Raw genomic sequence first — 12,089 nt, forward strand, 5'->3', positions numbered from 1 at the left:
GTACACTTACAAATTTCGTGTGTACGAGGGGCGAGATTCCCGGATTCAACCCCCAGAATGTCCCCCCACTCTGGGTGTTACCGGGAAACTCGTGTGGGACCTTATGTACCCACTGCTGGATAACGGTTACCACTTGTACGTGGACAACTTTTATACCAGCATTCCCTTGTTCAGGTCCCTTGCCGCCAGATCCACGTTCGCTTGTGGGACCGTGCGGAAAAATCAACGCGGCCTCCCTGCCCACCCCCTCCAGGTACCTATCCCCAGGGGTGAGACCCGTGCACTTACCAGTGGAAACCTGTTGCTGGTCAGATATAAGGACAAGAGGGATGTCCTTATGCTGTCCACAATCCACGGTAACAGCACCACCCCAGTCCCTGTGCGAGGTACCGCGGCAACGGTCCTCAAGCCCGATTGTATCGTCGACTACAATCGGTATATGGGAGGAGTTGATCTCTCTGATCAAGTCCTCAAGCCATATAATGCCATGCGCAAAACCCGGGCATGGTACAAAAAAGTTGCGGTCTACTTGGTGCAGGTTGCCATGTACAACTCTTTTGTACTATCCCGAAGCGCTGGCAGCACAGGGACATTCCTCCAATTCTATGAGGCAGTCCTCAAAGACCTGATCTTTTCGGACCGGGAAAGAGCAGGCCGGAGTACCTCGGGAATTGGAGGCGCCCGGATCGTCCCTGGCCAACACTTTCCAGGTGTGGTCCCCCATACTGGAAAGAAGGGACGAACCCAAAAAAGATGCAGAGTGTGTCACAAGAGGGGGATACGGAAGGACACCACTACTCAATGTGACACGTGCCCCGATCATCCGGGCCTCTGCATTATCAATTGCTTCAGGGAGTATCACACTTCCATGGAGTACTAAATTTTTATAATCCCCAACAGTCCACTAGAGAACATAAAAAACTATGGCTCTCAGACTTTGGAGACACGGAAACAATTTTTTTTCCCCAAAAAAATATTAGTTTTAGAGCAGGCATCCTCAAACTGCGGCCCTCCAGATGTTGTAAAACTATAACTCCCAGCATGCCCAGACAACCTACAGCCATCAGCAGGGCATGGTGGGAATTGTAGTTTTACAACATCTGGAGGGCCGCAGTTTTTAGGATGCCTGCTTAGTGTCTCCAAAGTCTGAGAGCCATACATATTGGGCATCGTCGCGTGCGTAAAAGTCGTCGCTATAAAAATAACTTTTGACCAAACGCCTCGGATGAACGGTGTTAAAAATATAAAATAAAAACGGTGCCAAAACACCCATTTTTGGGCAAAATTTCCATTTGAATCCTTTTTGCCGGTAATAAAGCAAGGGTTAACAGCCAAACAAAACTCAATATTTATGGCCCTGATTCTGTAGTTTGCAGAAACACCCCATATGTGGTCGTAAATGGCTATATAGCCGCACGGCAGGGCATAGAACGAAGGGAACTCCATACGGTTTCTGGAAGGCAGATTTTGATGGACAGTTTTTTTTTTGACACCATGTTCCATTAGAAGCCCCCCCTGATGTAGCCTAGACTAGAAACTCCAAAAAAGTGACCCCATCTAAGAAACTACACCCCTCAAGGTATTCAAAAGTTACTTTACAAACTATGTTAACCCTTTAGGTGTTCCACAAAACTAAATAGCGAATGTAGAAACAATTTTTAATTTTTTTTTTTGTTACATTGCCTCAAAAAAGCGTAATGAAGAGCAACTAAAAATCATATTTACCCCTAAAATAGTCCCAAAACAACAACCACCTGATCCCGTAGTTTCCTAGATGGGGTCACTTTTATGGAGTTTCTACTCTAGGGGTGCATCAGGGGGCTTGAAAGGGTACATGATGTAAATAAACCAGTCCAGCAAAATCTGCCTTCCAAAAACCATATGACGTTCCCCTTCTTATATGTCCTGCCGTTTAGCCAAATAGTAGTTTACGACCACATATGGGGTGTTTCTGCAAACTACAGAATCAGGGCAACCCATTTTAAGTTTTGTTTGGCAGTTAACTCTTGTTTTACTCCTGGAATAAATTGATTATATTGGAAAATTTTCCAAAAAATAGAAATTTCTAAATTGTTTCTCCATCTGTCAATAACTCTTGTGGAACACCTAAAGGGTTAACAAAGTTTGTAAACCCAGTTTTGAATACCTTGAGGGGTGTACTTTCTTAGATGGAGTCACTTTTTTGAAATTTCTATTCTAGGGGTGCAACAGGGGGCTTCAAATGGGACATGGTATAAACAAAACCAGTCCTGCAAAATCTGCCTTCCAAAACCCATATGGTGTTCCCCTCCTTCTATGTGCTCCCGTTTGGCCAAACAGTAGTTTACGACCACATATGGGGTGTTTTTGCAAACTACAGAATCAGGGCAACCCATTTTGAGTTTTGTTTGGCAGTTAACCCCTGTTTTACTCCTGGAAAAAATTGATTATATTGGAAAATTTTCCAAAAAATTGAAATTTCTAAATTGTTTCTCCATCTGCCAATAACTCTTGTGGAGCACCTAAAGGGTTAACAAAGTTTGTAAACCCAGTTTTGAATACCTTGAGGGGTGTACTTTCTTAGATGGAGTCACTTTTTTGAAATTTCTATTCTAGGGGTGCAACAGGGGGCTTCAAATGGGACATGGTATAAACAAAACCAGTCCTGCAAAATCTGCCTTCCAAAACCCATATGGTGTTCCCCTCCTTCTATGTGCTCCCGTTTGGCCAAACAGTAGTTTACGACCACATATGGGGTGTTTTTGCAAACTACAGAATCAGGGCAACCCATTTTGAGTTTTGTTTGGCAGTTAACCCCTGTTTTACTCCTGGAAAAAATTGATTATATTGGAAAATTTTCCAAAAAATTGAAATTTCTAAATTGTTTCTCCATCTGCCAATAACTCTTGTGGAGCACCTAAAGGGTTAACAAAGTTTGTAAACCCAGTTTTGAATACCTTGAGGGGTGTACTTTCTTAGATGGAGTCACTTTTTTGAAATTTCTATTCTAGGGGTGCAACAGGGGGCTTCAAATGGGACATGGTATAAACAAAACCAGTCCTGCAAAATCTGCCTTCCAAAACCCATATGGTGTTCCCCTCCTTCTATGTGCTCCCGTTTGGCCAAACAGTAGTTTACGACCACATATGGGGTGTTTTTGCAAACTACAGAATCAGGGCAACCCATTTTGAGTTTTGTTTGGCAGTTAACCCCTGTTTTACTCCTGGAAAAAATTGATTATATTGGAAAATTTTCCAAAAAATTTAAATTTCTAAATTGTTTCTCCATCTGCCAATAACTCTTGTGGAGCACCTAAAGGGTTAACAAAGTTTGTAAACCCAGTTTTGAATACCTTGAGGGGTGTACTTTCTTAGATGGAGTCACTTTTTTGAAATTTCTATTCTAGGGGTGCAACAGGGGGCTTCAAATGGGACATGGTATAAACAAAACCAGTCCTGCAAAATCTGCCTTCCAAAACCCATATGGTGTTCCCCTTCTTCTATGTGCTCCCGTTCGGCCAAACAGTAGTTTACGACCACATATGGGGTGTTTCTGCAAACTACAGAATCGGGGCAACCCATTTTGAGTTTTGTTTGGCAGTTAACCCTTGTTTTACTCCTGGAAAAAATTGATTATATTGGAAAATTTTCCAAAAAATTTAAATTTCAAAATTGTTTCTCCATCTGCCATTAACTCTTGTGGAAGACCTAAAGGGTTAATAAAGTTTGAAAAAACAGTTTTTTTTTTTTTTTTTTTTTTTTTTTTTTTTTTTTTTTTTGTTTCACTTCAGACTTCAACCTCCTAGGGTGTACACTTATACGCTCATGTTCCGTTTACCAGCCCATTAGCGTCTCTAAGCAGGTTTCGCATCATTAGTGTAGTTATTTTTTCTTACTTTATTTTTCTCTTACCCCAATATGTGAAAACCTTTTATTATTATATCTTTTTTTTTTTTTTTTTTTTTTTTTTTTTTTTTTTTTTTTTTTTTTTTTTTTTTTTTTTTTTTTTTTTGGGGTTTAAGGTATTACTCCTTCCTTTTTTTTTTTTTTTGTTAGTGATCTCAGGTAGGATGATTCTTCACTTCCTTTACCTTATCCCCATTCCTCCCTCCCCCCCCCCTTCTCCCCCCCCCTCCCCCCTATCTCACCAAAAACAATCCAGAATACTTTCTCCTGATGCCTACTTCTCTGTTTCGCTTTATCTTTAGGTCTCAGCCCTTAATTTTTCGGCATAACTCCAGGATCTCTTAAACATCCTCCAGTTTTCCCACTTTTTATCTTGGACTATATCAGTGCCTTCCACTCCTACTCTCAATTCTTCCATTCTGTAAGTTTCTTCCACGGAGTCTATCCACTCCCAAATGTGGGGGCAGTCTACTTCCTGCCAATTTCTCGGTATTATTCTTTTGGCAGCATTTAATAGATGTGGGACCAGGGTTTTTTTATATTTTTTGATTTTTTCCCCACCCCCATGAAACAATACTACCCACGGGTCTAGCTTAATTTTTTCTTTTATGATCTCTTCTATGCATCCCAAAAAAAACAGATTATGAACTTTATATGGAGAAATAAGAAACATAGAGTATCTCTCCAAATCCTAAGACAACCCAAAAGTAAGGGGGGACTAGCAGTACCAGACATTAAAACATACTATGAGGCAGTGGTTTTGTCGAGGGTGGTGGAATGGGCTAGGGCCAGTAAGGAAAAAAGATGGGTTAATATCGAAAACGAAATGGCAAAAGCCAGCTTGGACAAGATTATATGGAACCCACCTCAATATAGGATACTAGATAAGAATTCTCACGAGATAACTAAAAATGCACTAAAAATTTGGGGTATTAAATATAAAAAAATAGAAAAGGAATTTAACTCACCATTACTGGCACTAAAAAATAATGATTATTTTGCACCGGGCAAAACACAGATTGGTGGAAATTGGATAAAAAATGACACCACTCAATTAAGGGAGGTAATAAAAGATGGGCACATTATAACACTACAAGAATTAAAGGGGAAAAATTGTTTTTTGGAAATTGACGAATGGAGATACCATCAGCTAGCCCACTTTATACAAAGACTGCCGCATCCACTGAGGTCAGGGGAGCAGCTAACCGATCTAGAAAAATTATGCACATCGGAAAAGGTTAAGGGAACGATCTCAAAATTATATAAGATCCTGTTAAAGGTGGACGAGCGGATGATCCCTCCTTTTGTTAAAAAATGGGAGAGGGAACTTGGATCAAAGCGAGATAGGATCACAATAGAAAAAATGCTGACACTGGTCCATTCATCGGCAGTAGACAGCCGTACAGCTGAGATGAGCTATAAATGTATGACTGGATGGTACATGACCCCAGATAAACTATCTAAATTCAAAGAAGGACAAACGGGAGAGTGTTGGAGGGGATGCGGATCCCTAGGAACTATGGCACACCTGTGGTGGAAATGCCCTAAGGTGGAAGAATTCTGGAAAAAAAAGAAAAAACAGTTTTGAATACCTTGAGGGGTGTAGTTTCTAGAATGGGGTCATTTTTGGGAGGTTTCTATTATCTAAGCCTCACAATATGACTTCAAACCTGAACTGGTCCATAAAAAGTGGGATTTTGAAGATTTCTGAAAATTTCAAAATTTGCTTCTAAACTTCTAAGCCTTGTAACATCCCCAAAAAATAAAATATCATTCCCAAAATGCTGCAAACATGAAGTAGACATATGGGGAATGTAAAGTCATCACAATTTTTGGGGGTATTACTATGTATTACAGAGGTAGAGAAACTGAAACTTTGAAATTTGCTAATTTTTCAAAATTTTCGGTAAAAATTGTATTTTTTTATGCAAAAAAATTAACTTTTTTGACCCAATTTTAGCAGTGTCATGAAGTACAATATGTGACGAAAAAACAATCTCAGAACGGCCTGGGTAAGTCAAAGCGTTTTAAAGTTATGAGCACTTAAAGTGACACTGGTCAGATTTGCAAAAAATGGCCAAGTCCTTAAGGTGAAATAGGGCCGAGTCCTTAAGGGGTTAAAGGGGTCCTGAAGACCCCTTTACCAAATGAGATGACCCAGTATCACAGCTGGCTCATGGTATGTTGGGGCCACATTGGAGATTTTGCATTGGTGCCCAGTAGTTGTAAGTTGCCCATCTGTTTTAAAATCAGTGTAGACCTTACATAATATTGCGCAGCACAGAGCTCTTATTGCTTGAAGGGATTGTGTCGCTTCAGCAAGTGGCATTTATACGCGTCTAATGAGTATGACCAGCTTAAAAGGGTTGTGTCACTGCAGTAAACAGCATTTATCATGTAGAGAAAGTTAATACAAGCCACTTACTAATGTATTGTGATTGTCCATATTGCCTCCTTTGCTGGCTGGATTCATTTTTCATCACATTACAGGGAGTGCAGAATTATTAGGCAAGTTGTATTTTTGAGGATTAATTTTATTATTGAACAACAACCATGTTCTCAATGAACCCAAAAAACTCATTAATATCAAAGCTGAATATTTTTGGAAGTAGTTTTTAGTTTGTTTTTAGTTTTAGCTATTTTAGGGGGATATCTGTGTGTGCAGGTGACTATTACTGTGCATAATTATTAGGCAACTTAACAAAAAACAAATATATACCCATTTCAATGATTTATTTTTACCAGTGAAACCAATATAACATCTCAACATTCACAAATATACATTTCTGACATTCAAAAACAAAACAAAAACAAATCAGTGACCAATATAGCCACCTTTCTTTGCAAGGACACTCAAAAGCCTGCCATCCATGGATTCTGTCAGTGTTTTGATCTGTTCACCATCAACATTGCGTGCAGCAGCAACCACAGCCTCCCAGACACTGTTCAGAGAGGTGTACTGTTTTCCCTCCTTGTAAATCTCACATTTGATGATGGACCACAGGTTCTCAATGGGGTTCAGATCAGGTGAACAAGGAGGCCATGTCATTAGATTTTCTTCTTTTATACCCTTTTTTGCCAGCCACGCTGTGGAGTACTTGGACGCGTGTGATGGAGCATTGTCCTGCATGAAAATCATGTTTTTCTTGAAGGATGCAGACTTCTTCCTGTACCACTGCTTGAAGAAGGTGTCTTACAGAAACTGGCAGTAGGACTGGGAGTTGAGCTTGACTCCATCCTCAACCCGAAAAGGCCCCACAAGCTCATCTTTGATGATACCAGCCCAAACCAGTATTCCACCTCCACCTTGCTGGCGTCTGAGTCGGACTGGAGCTCTCTGCCCTTTACCAATCCAGCCACGGGCCCATCCATCTGGCCCATCAAGACTCACTCTCATTTCATCAGTCCATAAAACCTTAGAAAAATCAGTCTTGAGATATTTCTTGGCCCAGTCTTGACGTTTCAGCTTGTGTGTCTTGTTCAGTGGTGGTCGTCTTTCAGCCTTTCTTACCTTGGCCATGTCTCTGAGTATTGCACACCTTGTGCTTTTGGGCACTCCAGTGATGTAGCAGCTCTGAAATATGGCCAAACTGGTGGCAAGTGGCATCTTGGCAGCTGCACGCTTGACTTTTCTCAGTTCATGGGCAGTTATTTTGCGCCTTGGTTTTTCCACACGCTTCTTGCGACCCTGTTGACTATTTTGAATGAAACGCTTGATTGTTCGATGATCACGATTCAGAAGCTTTGCAATTTTAAGAGTGCTGCATCCCTCTGCAAGATATCTCACTATTTTTGACTTTTCTGAGCCTGTCAAGTCCTTCTTTTGACCCATTTTGCCTAATAATTATGCACACCTAATATAGGGTGTTGATGTCATTAGACCACACCCCTTCTCATTACAGAGATGCACATCACCTAATATGCTTAATTGGTAGTAGGCTTTCGAGCCTATACAGCTTGGAGTAAGACAACATGCATAAAGAGGATGATGTGGTCAAAATACTCATTTGCCTAATAATTCTGCACACAGTGTATACCGTTTTTGTTTCCATGGTTACGACCACCCTGCAATGCATCAGCGGTGGCCATGCTTGCACGTTATAAAAAAAAGTGCCGGCCTCTCTGGTGGCCGGGACCGTGGGAGCTCACATAGGCTGGTGCTCTTTCCAATAGTATGCAAGCACGACCACCGCTGGAAACGAGCAGTGTATAATGTGATAGAAAAATGTATCTAGTCAACGAAGGAAGCAATATGGACAATCACAATACATTAGTAAGTGGTTTGTATTCAATTTCTCTACTTGATGAATGCTATTTTCTATAGTCAGGCAACCCCTTTAAGCTGGTCATATTCATTAGACGTGTATCAGCTGACCCTGCTGATTTTGGCAAAGCCAGCCTACCATCTGATGTGTGTGGGGAGTCCCAATTTTTCCATACTTACTAACATTGTAGTATGTAAATTTAGGGAATATAAGCTGCAGCCCAGGGAACACCCCAAACCCACCTAGAACCACCCACCTAGAGCCAAACCCATTTTCAGCCCAGGACAGCCCGAATTTGCCAGCACTGTCTTTGAAAATTAGGGACAGTCACTGCAAATTCGGGACTTTTGAGAACTAAACTTTTCCCGAATGGCAGATGTCGGAGGAGAGAAGGATTTCAACCTACTTGATGCTCTTGTTCTTAGGGATATAAACTGTCTGTAGAGGTGTCTGGCGGCAGTTTATACCACCTCCTCCTGTTCAGAAGACATGCATGCTCGGACCTCTGGTCTCACCGAGTATGTCCTGTATGGGCAGCCCATTAGCCCAGTCCCTTACATGCAACCTAATAGGACAGTAGGAAGCTGCCTTTAACGTGAAAATGAGCCCCCTTATCTAGAGGGACCCTGTGCAGCTGTCTGGGTCGTACATGTAGTATGTCCACCTCTGAGAAGGCCCAGAAGTCGTATCGTGGCTCCATACTGAGCTGTAATATGGCTGATGTACAGAAGAGGGTCATGCGTGATTTACATTTATGATTTTTTTTTTCTCCTTATGGGGAATTCATTCTTCTACTGTACTGAGTAATCATTGTATGAAAGTGTCTACAGCAGAGAACTGAATAGTGCATGTGGATTTAAAGGCGGAATTGTCTGTAGCATAAAATTACGGTTCCTACGAAGGACGCCCTTAACCACAGGACTTTAGCTCTTATATTAGACATATTGACGTCCTAGCTACACAGAATAGTACATTTCACCAGAATTTTTCCAGAAACAGTACGACTCGTGACCATGGGCTGTGTCTGGCATTGCACCTCCTCGCCATTGAAGTTAATGGAGCTGAGCTGCAATACCTGGCACAACCCATGGACAAGAGTGGCGCTGTTTCTGAAAAAAGAGACCCTTTTTTCTAATCTCAGACAACCCCTTGCAATAGCTTTACAGGAGCCCCTATGAGATCTGTTAGAGTAAGCAGATTGTAGAATATACATTCTCCTATAGCTTAAATCCCAACATTTATAAATATCCTTTGGCTTTAGTCTCTCGCAGTAATCCTTCATTTATGGGAAATCTCTTTCATTTCTCTCCATCGTCTAATCCCTTGGTTATCCTTCATATCTCATATTCCTCACCCTTTGCTCTGTTTCCTGTACTTTTCTCACTTTCAGTAATGATTTCTATACGAGTCTTTTACTGCTCCTCGGGGGTGGTCTTTTCTTATTCCCTTGTCTTTAACATTCTTGCCCCTAACTCTTATGTATCTCCTTGATTTGTGTCCACCTAATGTACGTTCCTTGCACCTCACTTCAGGACCACCTAGTATCCGTCCTATGAAGAACCTGACAGCAGTGGCTGGAAGAGATAGCTTCATTCATTGCCGGGTAATTGGGTATCCCTACTATTTCATCAGTTGGTACAAGGATTCTCTACTGCTCCCCGATAACCACAGGCAGGTGGTGTTCGAGAATGGGACCCTGATGCTGAGTGACGTACAGAAGGGAATGGATGAAGGCGAATACCTGTGCAGTGTCCTCATTCAACCGCAGCTCTCCATCAGCCAGAGCGTCCACATCACCGTCAAAGGTCAGAGGGCAAATGGGATACACGAAGACGAACCGCCATAGTGAACAGCCCCGACATTGACTTACAATGCAGTGACTTTATGACTGACTCAATTACAATACTGCAGCTTTGTATCTCTATCCACATATTTATAGCATGGAGAAAGAGGCCATCGCTGCATCCGCATCTGTTATTAGGAAATCAGTATCCTCTATGCGTATTACACTTGCTTAAATGGGATGTCCAGTTTTAGAGAGAAACAAATGTGACAGTTTTTTTTTTACAAAAACTGTGCCGCACTTGTTTTCAGGCTGTTTGTGGTATTGCCATACCAAACACAACCTATGGATAAGTGTGGCGCTAGGAAAAACATTTGAGTCTGGAAAAAACGTAGCCATGTTTGTCTGGACCTGAACCACCCCTTTAAAGAAACAGTTAAAAAAGCACAGGTGAATGTTGAAGGGATTTTCCAAGGCTTTTATACTGATGACCTATCCTCAGAATAGGTCATCAGTATATGATCAGTGGGGGTTGACACCCAGAACCCCCACCGATACGCTGTTTGAGAATGCATCGGCGCTCGCAGTACTGCTGTGGCCTTTGCTTAGGACAGTGACGTCACTTCATGGGTCACTTGGCCTAAGCGCAGCTCAGCCCCATTAAAATGAATGTAAGAGTACAACCGCTATACACTGTACAGTGCCTTGCTTGGTGAGTAGAGAGAAGGCCTCAGCGCTACTGCCAACTGATCGATGAACGTGTCCTCTCATGGCCTAGGCAAAACTGAGAGAAGGCCACGGCTCTACTTCGAGCACCATGTCTTCTCAAACAGCTGATCGGCGGGGGTGTTGGGTGTTGGACCCCCACCGATCAGATACCCCTTTAACATATTAGGTAGTTGTCGTCCGACAACTATCTCTACCAACCCACCCATACACATGCACCCCCAGCCAAGCATGCATGTGTTCTGAATCAGAAGAGGGGAAGGAAGCCACTGCCAGACACCTCTGGTGGTTACTTATCTCCCCTGTGAACAGAAGGAGCGAGCATGTTGGAATCTAACAGCCCAATCCTTTCTCCTGACATCTGCTGTGGACATGGACACCCTCTTACGCATTAGATGGTCCACTAATCCCACCAAATCAGAGGATTCTGCTGACATTAATCTAATGTGTATGGCCATGGCCAGAGGTTGTCTGTTCCCAAAATCGAAATTATTTTTGTGCTCCTGACACCCCTCACCATGCGTATATATATGCCCCCAATACCTGATTCTCTAGGAAAGCTGGGTGACAACACGTAGTCCTAAACGATACTGTCAGTTCTGTACAGATTTGACATTCAGGAGTATATAAGAGGATATAAAATTCTTGCCATGTAACCAACAAAGGACATAATAGAATTAACACTACGCCAGAAAAGGCTTCCCGATGTAGCAGACCTACTAAGGGGTACGGTCTTCGTTAGTTTAATTGGAGCCGCTGCGGCCCCCACGGCCGCAAAGTACTCGTCTGCAGTGCAGCCACCACATGTGGTCATACCCTAAGGGTCTATTAATTTTAACGTGGACAGCCACGCTAAAATTTCGCCAAACATGTTTTTCGACGTGTCCCTTATCAGCACGGCCGCAGCTCTAGGGTGCATTCATGCCACGGTATGTATTTTGCTGTCCGTAAAACGTGGATCCACAAAAAATACGGGTGACGTGCTTGTTGTATTAGTTTGTTTTGCGGACCCATTGTAACAATGCCAGAAGAGGACGTGTTCTATCTTTTTTGCGGAACCGCAAAACAGACATGCAGATGTAGACAGCAGATAGCATGCTGTCCGCATTTTTTTGCAGCCCCATTGAAATTAATAGGTCTGCATCCAATCCGCGAAAAAAATGAGGATCGGATGCAGACAAAAAATATGGTCGTGTGAATGGGGCCTTAAGTTCCTCAGTGCTACCTTCCATTGAAATGAATAGGAGGCAGAAACCACACGGCGACTGGTGAGATTTCAGCGCAGCTGTCTGCACCAAAGTTGCGCAGTTTAAACCCAATGTGTGAACGGACCCTAAGGGAAAGCACATACTGCGCTAGTACACTATACATATGCCAGAGAACGCACCCAGCGTATAGGTTAAAATTATCATAGGCCCCCATTTAGTGTCC

The 12,089-nt window shown here is 42.3% G+C and overlaps 1 protein-coding gene across 2 annotated transcripts in view; it reads left to right on the top strand.

Annotated features, from left to right (window-relative positions):
- Window positions 1-12,089, top strand: part of DSCAML1 (DS cell adhesion molecule like 1) — a 192,002-nt gene that overhangs the window by 132,467 nt on the left and 47,446 nt on the right. For both annotated transcript variants that reach the window (XM_040425824.1, XM_040425831.1), the window contains exon 7: window positions 9,682-9,954. In XM_040425824.1, coding sequence (XP_040281758.1) covers window positions 9,682-9,954 — 273 coding nt within the window. The remainder of the gene's footprint in view (window positions 1-9,681; window positions 9,955-12,089) is intronic.

The sequence above is a fragment of the Bufo bufo genome, chromosome 1 (assembly GCF_905171765.1).
Source record: "Bufo bufo chromosome 1, aBufBuf1.1, whole genome shotgun sequence".
Taxonomy (NCBI): Eukaryota; Metazoa; Chordata; class Amphibia; order Anura; family Bufonidae; genus Bufo; species Bufo bufo.